The sequence below is a fragment of the Eubalaena glacialis genome, chromosome 6 (genome assembly GCF_028564815.1).
Source record: "Eubalaena glacialis isolate mEubGla1 chromosome 6, mEubGla1.1.hap2.+ XY, whole genome shotgun sequence".
NCBI lineage: Eukaryota > Metazoa > Chordata > Mammalia > Artiodactyla > Balaenidae > Eubalaena > Eubalaena glacialis.
The window spans coordinates 73,267,582-73,283,638 of NC_083721.1; the positions used below are offsets into that span (position 1 = coordinate 73,267,582).

The 16,057-nt window shown below is 39.6% G+C and overlaps 1 protein-coding gene and 1 long non-coding RNA gene across 2 annotated transcripts in view; one reads left to right on the forward strand and one right to left on the reverse strand.

Moving 5' to 3' along the window:
• RNF168 (ring finger protein 168) overlaps positions 1 to 12,038 on the reverse strand; it is a 41,399-nt gene extending 29,361 nt beyond the window's left edge. Inside the window, exons 1-2 of the mRNA XM_061194312.1 lie at positions 11,958 to 12,038; positions 11,533 to 11,869 (exon numbers count right to left, since the gene is read on the reverse strand). Of these exons, the coding sequence (XP_061050295.1) occupies positions 11,533 to 11,833 (301 nt within the window). The 5' untranslated portion in view covers positions 11,834 to 11,869; positions 11,958 to 12,038. The remainder of the gene's footprint in view (positions 1 to 11,532; positions 11,870 to 11,957) is intronic.
• A 595-nt stretch (positions 12,039 to 12,633) lies between these two features.
• Positions 12,634 to 16,057, forward strand: part of LOC133093402 (uncharacterized) — a 31,453-nt gene continuing 28,029 nt past the window's right edge. The window contains exons 1-2 of the long non-coding RNA XR_009701269.1: positions 12,634 to 12,675; positions 15,180 to 15,237. This is a non-coding gene — a long non-coding RNA (uncharacterized LOC133093402). The remainder of the gene's footprint in view (positions 12,676 to 15,179; positions 15,238 to 16,057) is intronic.

The following is a 16,057-nucleotide window of genomic DNA, read 5'->3' on the forward strand; positions in this document are numbered from 1 at the left end:
CCATCAGAGCAACACCAAGCTCTACCCACCATCAGTCCCTCCCATCAGGAAGCTTGCACAAGCCTCTTAGATAGCCTCATCCACCAGAAGCCAGACAGCAGAAGAAACAAGAACTACAATTCTGCAGCCTGTGGAAGGAAAACCACATTCACAGAAAGATAGACAAAATGAAAAGGCAGAGGACTTTGTACCAGATGAAGAAACAAGATAAAACCCCAGAAAAACAACTAAATGAACTGCAGATAGGCAACCTTCCAGAAAAAGAATTCAGAATAATGATAGCGAAGATGATCCAGGACCTCGGAAAAAGAATGGAGGCAAAGATTGAGAAGATGCAAGAAATGTTTAACAAAGAGCTAGAAGAATTAAAGAACAAACAAACAGAGATGAATAATACAATAACTGAAATGAAAACTACACTAGAAGGAATCAATAGCAGAATAACTGAGGCAGAAGAACAGATAAGTGACCTGGAAGACAGAATGGTGGAATTCACTGCCGTGGAAGAGAATAAAGAAAATAGAATGAAAAGAAATGAAGACAGCCTAAGAGACATCTGGGACAACATTAAACGCAACAACATTCGCATTATAGGGGTCCCAGAAGGAGAAGAGAGAGAGAAAGGACCTGAGAAAATATTTGAAGAGATTATAGCTGAAAAATTCCCTAACATGGGAAAGGAAATAGCCACCCAAGTCCAGGAAGCGCAGAGAGTCCCAGGCAGGATAAACCCACGGAGAAACACGCCAAGACACACAGTAATCAAACTGACAAAAATTAAAGACAAAAAGAAAAATTACTGAAAGCAACAAGGGAAAAACGACAAATAACATACAAGGGAACTCCCATAAGGTTAACAGCTGATTCCTCAGCAGAAACTCTACAAGCCAGAAGGGAATGGCACGATATATTTAAAGTGATGAAAGGGAAGAAACTACAACCAAGATTACTCCACCCAGCAAGGCTCTCATTCAGATTCAACGGACAAATCAAAAGCTTTACAGACAAGCAAAAGCTAAGAGAATTCAGCACCACCAAACCACCTCTACAACAAATGCTAAAGGAACTTCTCTAAGTGGGAAACACAAGAGAAGAAAAGGACCTACAAAAACAAACCCACAACAATTAAGAAAATGGTCATAGGAACATAATTATCGATAATTACCTTAAACATGAATGGATTAAATGCTCCAACCAAAAGACACAGGCTCGATGAATGGATACAAAAACAAGACCCATATATATGCTGCCTACAAGAGTCCCATTTCAGACCTAGGGACACATACAGACTGAAAGTGAGGGGATGGAAAAAGATATTCCATGCAAATGGAAATCAAAAAGAAAGCTGGAGTAGCAATACTCATATCAGATAAAATACACTTTAAAATAAAGAATGTTACAAGAGACAAGGAAGGACACTACATAATGATCAAGGGCTCGATCCAAAAAGAAGATATAACAATTATGAATATATATGCACCCAACACAGGAGCACCTCAATACCTAAGGCAACTGCTAACAGCTATAAAAGAGGAAAACGACAGTAACACAATAATAGTGGGGGACTTTAACACTTCACTTACTCCAATGGACAGATCATCCAGACAGAAAATTAATACGGAGACACAAGCTTTAAATGACACAATAGACCAGGTAGATTTAATTGATATTTATAGGACATTCCATCCAAAAACAGCAGATTACACTTTCTTCTCAAGTGCACACGGAGCATTCTCCAGGATAGATCACACCTTGGGTCACAAATCAAGCCTCGATAAATTTAAGAAAATTGAAATCATACCAAGAATCTTTTCCGACCACAGCGCTATGAGATTAGAAATCAATTACAGGGAAAAAAACGTAAAATACACAAAAACATGGAGGCTAAACACTATGATACTAAATAACGAAGACATCACTGAAGAAATCAAAGAGGAAATCAAAAAATACCTACAGACAAATTACAACAAAAACACAATGATCCAAAACCTATGGGATGTAGCAAAAGCAGTTCTAACAGGGACGTTGACAGCAATACAAGCCTACCTCAAGAAACAAGAAAAATCTCAAATAAACAATCTAACTTTACAACTAAAGGAACTAGAGAAAGAAGATCAAACAAAACCCAAAGTTAGCAGAAGGAAAGAAATCATAAAGATCAGAGCAGAAATAAATGAAAAAGAAACAAAGAAAACAATGGCAAAGATCAGAAAAACTAAAAGCTGGTTCTCTTTGAGAAGATAAACAAAATTGATAAACCTTTAGCCAGACTCATCAAGAAAAAGAGGGAGAGGACTCAAATCAATGAAATTAGAAATGAAAAAGGAGAAGTTAAAACAGACACCGCAGAAATACAAAGCATCCTAAGAGACTACTACAAGCAACTCTATGCCTATAAAATGGGCAACCTGGAAGAAATGGACAAATTCATAGAAAAGTATAACCTTCCAAGACTGAACCAGGAAAAAACAGAAAATATGAACAGACCAATCACAAGCAATGAAATTGAAACTGTGATTAAAATTCTTCCAACAACAGAAGTCCAGGACCAGATGGCTTCACAGGTGAATTCTATCAAACATTTAGAGAAGAGCTAACACCCATCCTTCTCAAACTCTTCCAAAAAACTGCAGAGGAAGGAACACTCCCAAACTCATTCTATGAGGCCACCATCACCCTGATACCAAAACCAGACAAAAATACTACAAAAAAAGAAAATTACAGACCAATATCACTGATGAATATAGATGCAAAAATCCTCAACAAAATACTAGCAAACAGAATCCAACAACACATTAAAAGGATCATACACCATGATCAAGTGGGATTTATCCCAGGGATGCAAGGATTCTTCAATATATGCAAATCAATGAATGTGATACACCCTATTAACAAATTGAAGAATAAAAACCATATGACCATCTCAATAGATGCAGAAAAGGCTTTTGACAAAATTCAACACCATTTATGATGAAAACTCTCCAGAAAGTGGGCATAGAGGGAACCTACCTCAACATGATAAAGGCCATATACGACAAACCCACAGCAAACATCATTCTCAATGGTGAAAAACTGAAAGCACTTCCTCTAAGATCAGGAACAAGACAAGGATGTCCACTCTCACCACTATTATTCAACATAGTTTTGGAAGTCCTAGCCACGGCAATCAGAGAAGAAAAAGAAATAAAAGGAATAAAAATTGGAAAAGAAGAAGTAAAACTGTCACTGTTTGCAGATGACATGTTACTATACATAGAGAATCCTAAAGATGCCACCAGAAAACTACTAGAGCTAATCAATGAATTTGGTAAAGTTGCAGGATACAAAATTAATGCACAGAAATCTCTTGCACTCCTATACACTAATGATGAAAAATCTGAAAGAGAAATTAAGGAAACACTCCCATTTATCATTGCAACAAAAAGAATAAATTAACTAGGAATAAACCTTCCTAGGGAGACAAAACACCTGTATGCAGAAAACTATAAGACACTGATGAAAGAAATTAAAGATGATACCAACAGCTGGAGAGATATACAATGTTCTTGGATCAGAAGAATCAATATTGTGAATATGACTATACTACCCAAAGCAATCTACAGATTCAATGCAATCCCTATCAAATTACCAGTGGCATTTTTTACAGAACTAGAACAAAAAAATCTTAAAATTTGTATGGAGACACAATAGACCCTGAATAGTCAAAGCAGTCTTGAGGGAAATAAACGGAGCTGGAGGAATCAGACTCCCTGACTTCAGACTACACTACAAAGCTTCAGTAATCAAGACAATATGGTACTGGCACAAAAACAGAAATATAGATCAATGGAACAGGATAGAAAGCCCAGACATAAAGCCACGCACCTATGGTCAACTAATCTATGACAAAGGAGGCAAGGATATACAATGGAGAAAAGACAGTCTCTTCAACAAGTGGTGCTGGGAAAACTGGACAGCTACATGTAAAAGAATGAAATCAGAACATTCCCTAACACCATACACAAAAATGAACTCAAAATGGATTAGAGACCTAAATTTAAGACCAGACACTATAAAACTCTTAGAGGAAAACATAGGAAGAACACTCTTTGACATAAATCACAGCAAGATCTTTTTTGATCCACCTCCTAAAGTAATGGAAATAAAAACAAAAATAAACAAATGGGACTTAATGAAACTTAAAAGCTTTTGCAAAACAAAGGAAACTACAAACAAGACAAAAAGACAACCCTCAGAATGGGAGAAAATATGTGCAAACCGAATCAACGGACAAAGGATTAATCTCCAAAATATATAAACAGCTCAAGCAGCTCAATATTAAAAAAACAAACAACCCAATCAAAAAATGGGCAGAAGACCTAAATAGACATTTCTCCAAAGACGACATACAGATGGCCAAGAAGCACATGAAAAGCTGCTCAACATCACTAATTATTAGAGAAATGCAAATCAAAACTACAGTGAGGTATCACTTCACACCAGTTAGAATGGGCATCATCAGAAAATCTACAAACAGCAAATGCTGGAGAGGGTGTGGAGAAAAGGGAACCCTCTTGCACTGGTGGTGAGAATGTAAAGTGATACAGCCACTATAGAGAACAGTATGGGGGTCCTTAAAAAACTAAAAATAGAAGTACCATATGACCCAGCAATCCCACTAACTGGGCATATACTCAGAGAAAACCATAATTCAAAAAGACACATGCACCCCAATGTTCATTGCAGCACTATTTACAATAGCCAAGACATGGAAGCAACCCAGATGCCCATCGACAGAGAAATGGATAAAGAAGATATGCTACATATATATAATGGAATATTAGCCATAAAAAGGAACGAAATTGGGTCATTTGTAGAGACGTGGATGGATCTAGAGACTGTCATACAGAGTGAAGTAAGTCAGAAAGAGAAAAACAAATATAGTATATTAACACATATATGTGGAACCTAGAAAAATGGTACAGATGAACTGGTTTGCAGGGCAGAAATAGAGACACAGATGTAGAGAACAAACATATGGACACCAAGGGGGGAAAAGTGGCAGGGTGGGTGGTGGTGGTGGGATGAATTGGGAGATTGGGATTGACATATATACGTTAATATGTATAAAATAGATAACTAATAAGAACCTGCTGTATAAAAAATAAATAAAATAAAATAGAAAAATTAAAAAAAAAATGTCTTGCTGTTTCCAATGGGGTTTTTTAGTGGTTTGGCTAAGATATATCTCTATGGAGATCTTAGTGTTGTATCTCTCTTATTCTTCTAAAGCCGAGTAAATGTGAATTATAACATAAAATGTTAAAAAAAAAAAAAAGAAAAAGAAAAAGCCAATCTCAAAAGCAGTACGAAAATTTTGGGGACACTTTACTTGTTCTTGGCCCACACCCTCCTCAGCATACTGGCAGTCTTTAAGAGGGAAACCCACGTTCTCAGATTGGGACACTGGTTCCTGGTTCTGGAGGGAAATGAGCAGACTCAGGGCAAGATACACGCTCAGAAAACATCTGGGAAGACCCTAAGCTTTCACCTTGGGCTGATCCCAGGCTCAATTCAAGGCTGGCTAAGTGTTGAAGGACAGCCTTGGCACCAAGCCAATGTGCCAAGACAGAGAAGTGCTTCTTTGTTTTGTTTCTTTTTCTTGTTTTTTTAGCTCCTGACATTCAAAGAAATCTGTCAAAACACTAACTGAACACAAACTAAGACAAAGACTTGGTGACCACACACATTAAGGAATATAGTCTTTGCAAAAATAGTTTGGGAAACTCAGTAACAAATGGCCTATTATAGCCTTCAACAATCAAAAAAATGGTAAACCCCAGGGAAAGGGAAGAATCTGATTCCCAGAGTTACCACATTGTAATATTCAAATGTTCAATTTTCTCCAAAAAACCAACCACAAGGCATACTAAGAAACAAGAAAGTTTGGACAATTCAAAGGAACAAAATAAACGAACAGAAACCATCCCTAAGGAAGTCTAGACATCAGACTTACTAAACAAAAACTTTAAAATAACTGTCTTATCAACAAATGGCACCAGGAAAACGAGATATCCACATGTAAAAGAATGAAGTTGGACCTTTCCCTCACACCATATACAAAAATTAACTCAAAATGGGTTAAAAACTTAGGGACTTCCCTGGCAGTCCACTGGTTAAGACTCTGCGCTTCCAATGAAGGGGCGCAGGTTCAATCCCTGGTCAGGGAACTAAGATCCCACATGCTGCACAGCATGGGTTGGGGGGGCGGGGGGGCAGTAAAAAAAGGATATACAACCCAATAAGAAAAAAATGAGCCTGAGATCTGAACAGACACTTTACCAAAAGAGACAGACGGCAAAAAAGCACATGAAAAGATGCTCATATCAAAACTTGTCAAATTGCAAATTTTAAATACACTCAGTTACTGCACATTAATTATACTTCAACAAACCTATAATTATATTTCAATAAAGCTATGACATTAAAAAAAATAAACTTAAATAGCACTCACAAAAAAGCAAACAGATGTGCTCACGTGACATGCAATGGCTTGGACTGACTACAGATAATAACACTGTGTATCATGAAGGCTGATTTTAAAGAATGACATTATGATGGACTCTAATGTTAGTTTCCTATTTCACATCCAGTCTTCTTTGCTTCCTTATTAAAAGAAGCTCAACTGTGTACAAGAAAATGTGTCCAGCTAAAACAAGCAGAACTCTTATCTGTGGCTGTTTTACCTTTGGAATAGAGACGCCACCCCCTTCCTCCTTGCCCATGCTGGAAGACGGGAGCACAGCATCTGTACTGTGACCATGAGGACAAAAGCCAATACTAAGGATGAAGGGGGGAAAAAAAGGGGAGGAACCTGGTTCCTTGATGACATCCACATGAGTCAAGTCCTAGACTGCTTGCCTCTGAACTTCTTGTTGAGAAAAGATGTCTTCCTTGTTTAAGCTGTTATTTGTTGCTTGTCTCTTGCACATAGTTGATCAAAATTTGTTACATTCAGAGAATTTAGTTCTGAAGTGGGGTCTGAGGTACTAGTCACCCAAATCAGCCCTATGTAACTGTCCAATTTTATGGTCCCACTCTTTTCCCTACTAAGTCCCTTAACTTTTATAAGAGATCTAGTGAGATTTTAAACTCAATTTATGTTGTTAATTCATCAACTCACAAGCTCAGGCTCTGGTTTTTGACAGTATCAGCCTATGACTGCAAAAGATGAGAAAACTCTCTTAGGGAAATCACAGAAACTTCCTGGGTTTTTTAATGCCTTAAGAAAGAATTCTACTTAAGTAAAATTTCTGAGTAATGGAGGGGGGGAAGAAAAGAATTCTATACAAACCCTTGGCAAGCACCCATAGCCTCTCCTTAAATGGGCACTTTATTCTAGGTAATAACTTAAGGAACTGTTTCATCACTGCATGATATTGGACTGCTAAAGTCACATCCTCTGTAACTAATTTTATCCTCACTGCCATCAAACCCAAACAGTTCCTACAATCAATGTGAGATTCCCACATCTTTGAAGGTCTCCTACTTGCAACTAATCTTGCTATCAATTATCAAATAGGTCTGCCTAGTAATAGCATATTATAGAAATCAAATATAGAAATAATCTTTGGGTGGGCCTGAGACCCAGGTCCTAAAGGTATGTAATCAGCAATAATGCCCAATTACACCATGAGAGTTGTTCTAGCAAAAATACCATTTCCGCTGCTGCTTAGACCTGGATTCCAAAAGTCCAAGCAGTGCTGCCCCTGAAGAAGTGGGTTTCTCTGTTACCAGGCTTGCAGGTCAGTCTTCCTGCTCACTGCTACATATTCACATTGTTTACTTCTAAATCCAGGTCTTAGGTCACATGCCTGACCCTAGGAGATGGGAAGTATGAATCCTGTAATTTCGTGGAGAAGACAGAACCCTTAGGTAGGAAACTATCAAAATGTAAGATGTGGTGCAGCCACAAATTGTAACTGTCCACCACTTACATTGTTATCTTTACCATCTTAACCTCAAACATTTTACACAAGACACTTCTATACAATGACAGTTAACTGCCCATCACCACTTTTTAGTCATACTTACTGAACGGCCACCTAAAACTACATATAAAGCTCCTGAAGAAAACAGGGGAAAAGCTTCATGACACGGGATTTAGCAATGATTTCTTGGATATAACACCAAAAGCACAACAAAAGTAAAAACAGACAAATGGGACTACGTCAAACTTAAATACTTCTGTGCATCAAAGGATGCAATCAATAAAGTGAAATGGCAACCTATGGAATGAGAAAATATTTGCAAATCATATCTGATAAGGGGTTAACTCCAAAATATATTAGGAATACTAACAACTCAATAACAAAAAAACAAATACCCGATTAAAAAATGAGCAAAGGACTTAAATAAACATCTTTCCAAAGAAGATATGCAATGGCCAATAAGCACATGAAAAGATGCTCAAAATCATTAGTTATTAGGGAAATGCAAATCAAAACCACAATGGGATAGCATCTCCCACCCACTAGGATGGCTGTGTCAAACAAACAAAACAAAACCATAAAGTAACAAATGCTGACAAAGATATCCTAAAAAGGAACCCTTGCACATTGCTGGTGGGAGTGTTTAATTAAGATTGCACAGCTGCTATGGAAGAGTATATCAGTTCCTCAAAAAATTAAACATAGAATTACCATATGATCCAGCAGTTCCTTTCTGGGTACATACCCAAAAGAGTTGAAAGCAGGGATACAGACACTTGTACACCAATGTTCATAGCAGCATTATTCACAATAGCCAAAAGGTGGAAGCCAAAGATGGAAGTAACCCAAAGATCCATTGACAGATGAATGCATAAACAAAGCATGGTAAATACATACAGTGAAATATTATTTAGCCATAGAAAGGAATGAAATTCCGACACATGCTACAACATGGATGAACTCTGACATTATGCTAAGTGAAAGAAGGTGGTGATCATTTCGTAGTGTATAAAAATATCGAATCACTGCCGTACACCTGATACCAATACTGTAAGTCAATTATACTTCAATTTTTTAAAAAATTGCCAAATTGCCCTCCTGGAAAAAAGAGAGAGAGAGGAGAGAAGGGAAGGGAGGAAAGGAAAGGAAAGGAAAGGAAAAGAAGGAAGAAAGAAGTCAGGTACAAAAGCACAAACAGCTACCATGATTCTACTTATATGAGGTAGCTAAAGTAGTCAAATTCATAGAGGCAGGAAGTAACAATGGTGGTTGCCACGGGCTGCAGGAAGAGGGAACTGGGGAATTATTGTTTAGTGGGTATGGAGTTTCAGTTTGGGAAGATGAAAAAGTTCTGGAAAGGGATGGTGGTGATGGTTGCACACTTAAAAATGGTAAACTTTGTTACGTATACTTTACCACAATTTTAAAAACACACTAAGCTACCACTTAACACCTCCTAGGATGGCTATAAAAAAATTTTAAAAAAAACAAAAAAAACCCCCAGAAAATAACAAGTGTTGGTTAGGATGCGCAGAAATTGGAACCATTACACATTGTGGTGGGAATGTAAAATGGTGCAGACCTGTGGAAAAGTTTGGCAGTTTCTCAAAAAGCTAAACATAGAATTACCATATGATCCAGCAATTCCACTCCTAGATATATACACAAAAGAAATGAAAACATATTCAAACAAATACTTGTACATGAATATTCATATCAGCACTGTTCAAATAGCCAAAAGATGAAAACTACCCAAATGTCCATCAATGGATGAATGAAAAAATATATCCATAAAATTATTCAGCCCTAAAAAGGAAAGAAGTACTGATATAACCTTGTATGACCTTTGGAAACATTATGCTAAGTTAAAGAAGCCAGACACAATAGATCACATACTGAATGAACACACTTATATGAAAAATCTAGAACAAGCAAATTCATAGAGATTAGAAACTCCGGAAAGGGGGAGGGGAGGGGAAGAATGGGGAGTCATTGCTTAATGGTTAAAGAGTCTGGGGTAATGAAAAAGTTTTGGAAACACAGTGGTGATGGCTGCAAAACATTGTGAATGTAATTAACAACACTGAACTGTACACTTAAAAATGGTTAAAACGGCAAACTTTATTTACCACAATAAAAAGAATTCCAAAATAAGGCAAGTAGACCAGAGCATAAGCACCACATTCAAAGCCTAAACATGAAACATCGCACGACTTATTGATCACGTGAGTGATCAGGCTGCTAGAGTCCAGTGTTCAGTTTGGAGCATAATGCATAGTCCATACTGTGGAGAGCTATGAATAAAAATGGATGAACTAGATGGAACTGGCCACAGAAAGCTATTTTAGGCTCCCTGTGTAACAGGGAAGAGGCAAATCTGACTACATATAGGATCTGTTTCTTTTACTTTAACCTTTGCTTCCTGTTGCTTTTGTTCACTAAAAGGATACTGTCTACACATAATGGCTTGCCTGGGGGAACCCTGCCCCTCTGCCTGAATGTTAAACCAAAGTGCCTTTGCTCAAGGAAACATCTGGGATATTTGCAAAATTTATGGGCTTTTTACTTTACTTCCTCATCTCCTCCCCCTCTCTGTGCTATAAAAGAAACTGGCATCCAAACCCGGTAAGATGGTTATTTTGAGACTTTAGTCGGCTATCTCCTCGGTCTGCCGATAAACTCGCATTCCTTGCCTCAACACCTCGTCTCCGATTTATTGGCCTGTCGCCAGGGAGCAGAGAGAGCTTGGACTCGGTAACAGTTGCAAGCTGAAAAATTAAATGAATGGCGATGAACAGGCAAGTAAGTTAGACAAAGTAATTTAAAGTGAAAAAGATATTAACACAAGAATCCAGTAGTTTTCTTACTTCTGCTGTTGCTATACTACACTATTGCTCATCTGTGACTATTTATATAACTTTTCACATGACTGAAGACTGTAGCAGGCAATTCTTTTGTTCTGGGTTTTTTCTTTTCATTTTTAATCCAGCAAATATCAATTGAACACAGCCTGCGCTGTGACAATGAACAAAATCGTGCCACTGACCTTAACATTTTGGGACCCATAAAACCCAAATACCCCTGAAAAATTTAGACAAACACTAACTGGGCTTTCTGTTTTATTCTTTAAAAAAATGGATTAGGGGCTTCCCTGGTGGCGCAGTGGTTAAGAATCTGCCTGTCAATGCAGGGGACACGGGTTCGATCCCTGGGCCGCAAGATCCCACATGCCGCGGAGCAACGAAGGCCGTGCACCACAACTACTGAGTCTGTGCTCTAGAGCCGGTGAGCCACAACTACTGAGCCGGCGTGCCGCAACTACTGAAGCCCGTGCGCCTAGAGCCCGGGCTCCGCAACGAGAAGCTACTGCAATGAGAAGCCCGTGCACCGCAACAAATAGCAGCCCCCGCTCGCGGCAACTAGAGAAAGCCCACACGCAGCCACGAAGACCCAACGCAGCCAAAAAATAATTAATTAATTAATTTAAAAAAATGTATTAGTGGTGATTGGCTTTTAAAAGGATTTTTGTTTTTAGACAACAAACGCACTGGGTTTTACTCACCAATTTCCTCTGATTCTTGCCCAGAGGCTCTAAGCTTGCATTCCTCTGGATAGTGTTTTTGAATTATCTCCCACAGTTCCGTATTGACAAGAGAATTTGTTCGGGTATGGTACCGAGTCCACGAAGAGACCCGGCGGCGACAGAAGGGACAGCACAAATTTGCCTTTTCGACAGTCGATTGGAAGCATGGTTTACAGAGCGTGTGGTTACAAGGGAGTGTCACAGGCTCAATTAGGATTTCCACACAGATCTGGCACTGGCATTCCAACAGGGAAGGGATGGCGTCTTTGGGTACAGCCATTTTAATATGCTAATAAGGCATATTCAACATCAACACCTGAAACAGAAAGAATCGTATTTCCAGCCCAAGTAAGGAAAAAGCAAATTAACAGTTTTGTGTTTAAATATTATGCCCAGCAGCCTACCAGAATTCAGAGATTGGGAGCATCAAACGTCTTGAAGTAAAAAGATGTTCTGCTGGCCAGGTAAACAGTACGACCCTGGAAGGCGGTGTATTTGTCCATGTTTAAGACAAACATCCGGAAAGAAAACAAATGAACCTTGGCTGCTCCCAGGCATTAACAACCGCTGCGGCAGGGAGGACGGTGGGCTCTGGCTCTCTGGCGCCACAGGAGACTCGCACGAAGTTCCCCTCCTCCCTCTTACTAGGTGAGGATGCTCTCTTAGTTCCGGGCAGCCAAGCCCGAGGCTGCCGAGGCGCGCAGCCGCCAGGCCACCGCTCGAGGAAGAACGCTGCTTCCGCCCGGAGGCCGGGCTCTGCTGGAGCGGGACTCCAGTTTTACCGCTGCTGTGGGGCCGCGAGCGAGCACCTCCCGGGGCTCTGAGCCCACCCCTCGCCTTTCTTCGGTCAGCCAAAAAGCCTAATCTTGGCTGCAGTGCTACAGCAAACCGACAAGGGCTAGTGACGTCACAGCTGCCCGCCAAAACGGCCCCTCCCACCTTAGAGAACCTACCAAGAGCAGAGATGACTAACGTTCGGCCGGGTGGGACTTCCGGGCCTGCGCGCGCCGCCCGCCCCGCCCCCGGGAGAGGGCCCGCCCCTTGCGTCGCAACCTCTGCGGCTCAGCTTTTCCCGCGTGATTCTTGCTCCCGGAGGCTGCGGAAACCTGGTAGTGTCGCAAGGTTAGTCTCTGGGCAGAAAATGGGAAACCTCAAAACAAGCTAAAAACCGAACAGTAATTTTAAAAATTCTTTCCTCAGTACTCCTCAGAATACCCTTCTGTTTCCGTTAATTTGTAACTAAGCCTCTTAGGTCGCTTTCCAAAGTTCTTGGAAAAGCATCTCCGAGAGAGGCTCTGGGCAGAGAATCCACAAACTTGCTGCAGTTTAACAGGCGCTTGGGAAACAAACTTTGGTGCTGCTGCCACGATCCTGGGGCTTACTACTTTAGTGTTAAATTTCAGTCTAGAGCAATCAGAATTACAAAGGAAGTCAAAAGGAAAATATTTTATCTTTTTATGCTTTTGGAATAAGTTTTTCTACTTTGGTATTGAGTTCTTTTACTGACAACTGATCCTACTGAATTGAGTTGTATGAAAAAGTAGATTTTGGCTAAGAAAACGGTGGGGATTATATAAAGACTGTGATCTCTAGTACTTAAGAACCAAGCCTCATAGAGACAAAGTAGAGTTATTATTTTAATGGATATAGAGTTTCAGTTTTACAGGTTCTGGAGACGGATGGTGGTGATGGTTGCACAATTTTATGAATGTAAATATTTAATACTGCTGAACTGTACACCTAAAAATGGTTAAGGTGGTTCTCACTACTGCACTTGACTAGTCTTAAAAAAAATAATAAAAAAATTTTAAAAATGGTTAAGGTGGTGAATTTTATGTTATGTGTGTTTTACCACAATTTTAAAATTTTTGGAAAAAAAAACAGGTCTGAGTTTTCTGAGGAAATGCTAAATAGCTGTGGGCAAAGAGAAAAGAAAGTCACTGTGCATGTAAATAGTCATTAAGGTCTTTGGGGTTTGCTGAGGTCATTTAGGTGCTGGAGATGAGTGGTTTCCAGATGAAGGCAAAACTAGGAGGTGTGGATCCTTTCTAGAGAGCTTTGGAAGTTTCGTTTTTTTTTAACGCGGGTTCAAAAAACTGGTTGTCATCCAGTTGTCCATAGTATCAATCCCTTAGCCTGGAATTCCAGGCTCCCTAATGTGATCCCAACCTCCTTTTCCTGTGGAACCTCCTGTTATTCTTTTAGACATTCAGTTATGATCTATTCACTGTCATACAAATCTTGTGTTTTGGGGCCATTGCTTGAAATCTCAGTTCATCCTAAATGAGTTGCTTCGTGGCTTTGCCTCCTTCAAGGATCAGTTCAAGGCACTTCCTCTAGGAGATATTTCTCCACCACACAATGATACCCCTCCTCTGAACTCCTCATTTGTATATTGCCTAGTGATTATGGTTTTTATTGTAATCTTATTTTAACTCTTGCATTTTGATTTCTATTTTCCGGTACCTGTGTCTTGTGTAATGGATACATTTTATGTGCTTCCTCAGATTTCCCTGGCCTCATTTACTTTGTGGACCCATAGTCCTTTCCTCTGCCTGGGGCTGACCAGTTGCATTTCTGGAATCTCTGGCTTCTCCTGCCACTTCTGGGATCCTGTGAAACACTGCACTGAACAATGCAGTCACTGGCTTCCCAGTGGCTGCTAGGAGGGCTTAGATGATGCATCCTGGAAGTATGAGGGGGTCACTCCCCACAGAGCCAATTTTGACCAATTGAAAACAGTAGACTTTGTGAGCACAACAGAGAAATTTTCCTTCCTTCTTCCTATTGAAACCAAGCCCCTCTAAAATCGAGTTTCCCTGCCAAGTTTATGATTAACCTCTCTGTATAAAACTTTATTCCCTTTTTTTTCCAGTAAGATTGAGGAGTATCAAAGAAAAGGGGGGATTGAAACCAAGCAGGACCCTGCAGGGCCCTCCCGGCTACAAAGGCCCCTCCATGTCTCCTGTTTCTTGTAGGAAACAAAGACTTTTGTTTCCTAGCCCTTCCCTGAGTTCCAAAGAGCAGACTCAAGCAGTTACAAATTAGGGAAGGGAGGAAATGCAGAAGCAAATGAGAAGCAGCCAAATAGAAAAATTAATAATAGGTTAAACAATACTTCAGTGATAAAACAGTCCTAGTTCCTTCTCAAGGGATGTACACAACAATCTGATGTATATCTTTGAGTTGTTCTGCAGAAATTAAGGCTCACCCCACCCAGGTGGAGGATGGTGACTACATGCTGATCACAAGCACTAGACCCTAAACTGGTAGAAATCGGTTGATGATTAAGATTCCGGAAACATCACCCTATTACCTCACAGCCAACCAATCAAAAGAAAGTCCGTGAGCTGCAACCCTCACAACAAAAGTTGCCTTTAAAACCCTTCTCTGGAAGCCACAGAGGAGTTCCTATTGTCTTTCCAGCACTAGCTGTCCGTTCTCTTTGCTTGGTGCCCTGCAATAAACGCTGCACTTTCCTTCAACACACCCCCATGTCAGTAGGTTGGCTTTGCTGCATGGCGGGCAAACAGACCAAGTTTGGTTCAGTAACACTTCCAACACATGGTTTCTCTCTCTTTTTTTTTTTTTTGGCATGGTGTCTCTAAACAATGTGTCTGGAGAAGGACAAGACTGAGTGCATGGATCTAGCAAGCAACCTATTGTCAAGGAGGAGCCAGCAAGGTAACACATCATCTTGTATTACTTCTCATCCTTCTCTACGTAACAGCCTTCCAAAGTGTTACTCTTTCTGGTTGTCCTGAATTTGTACCTCCCAAATAAAGCATCAGTACTTAACTTTTACCTGTAGGGCAGGATCCACATTTTAAAATGTTTCTGTTATTCATACTACCTAGTGCATGGCATTTATTCAAAAAATATTATAAATAGGACTTGCCTGGTAGTCCAGTGGCTAAGACTTCACGCTCCCAGTGGAGGGGGCCTGAGTTCGATCCCTGGTCAGGGAACTAGATCCCACATACCGCAACTAAGAGTTCGCATGCCGCAACTAAAGATCCCACACGTGGCAACGAAGGTCCCACATGCCACAACTGAGACCTGGCACAGCCAAATAAATAAATTTTTTTTTTTTAATTATAAATATATGGTCAGTGTGTGAGAGTTCCTTTTCTAGTACAAATAACTATGGAACTGTACTAGAGAGAAAATGCACATCAACATACAAAATATATTAGGTGTTTTATTTATTTATTGCTTTTAGTACATAGTACATTCACATGGTTCAAAATTCAAAAAGTACAAATGGATTAACATTGAAAAGACTTCTTCCTACATTTGATCCCTAGCCTCTCAGTTTTCTTCCCTAAGAAAACCAATGTTATCACTTTTTAATGTATTTCTCCAGAAGAAGTTTATGAAGTTTATAGATATAGTAGCCTATATGTTTGTTTTTGCCCGTTTTTTCCATTTAGGAGTATATATTGGAAATGAATATTTTAAAACAACACATCTTGGTGGTAACTCCATATTACTATACGATTAC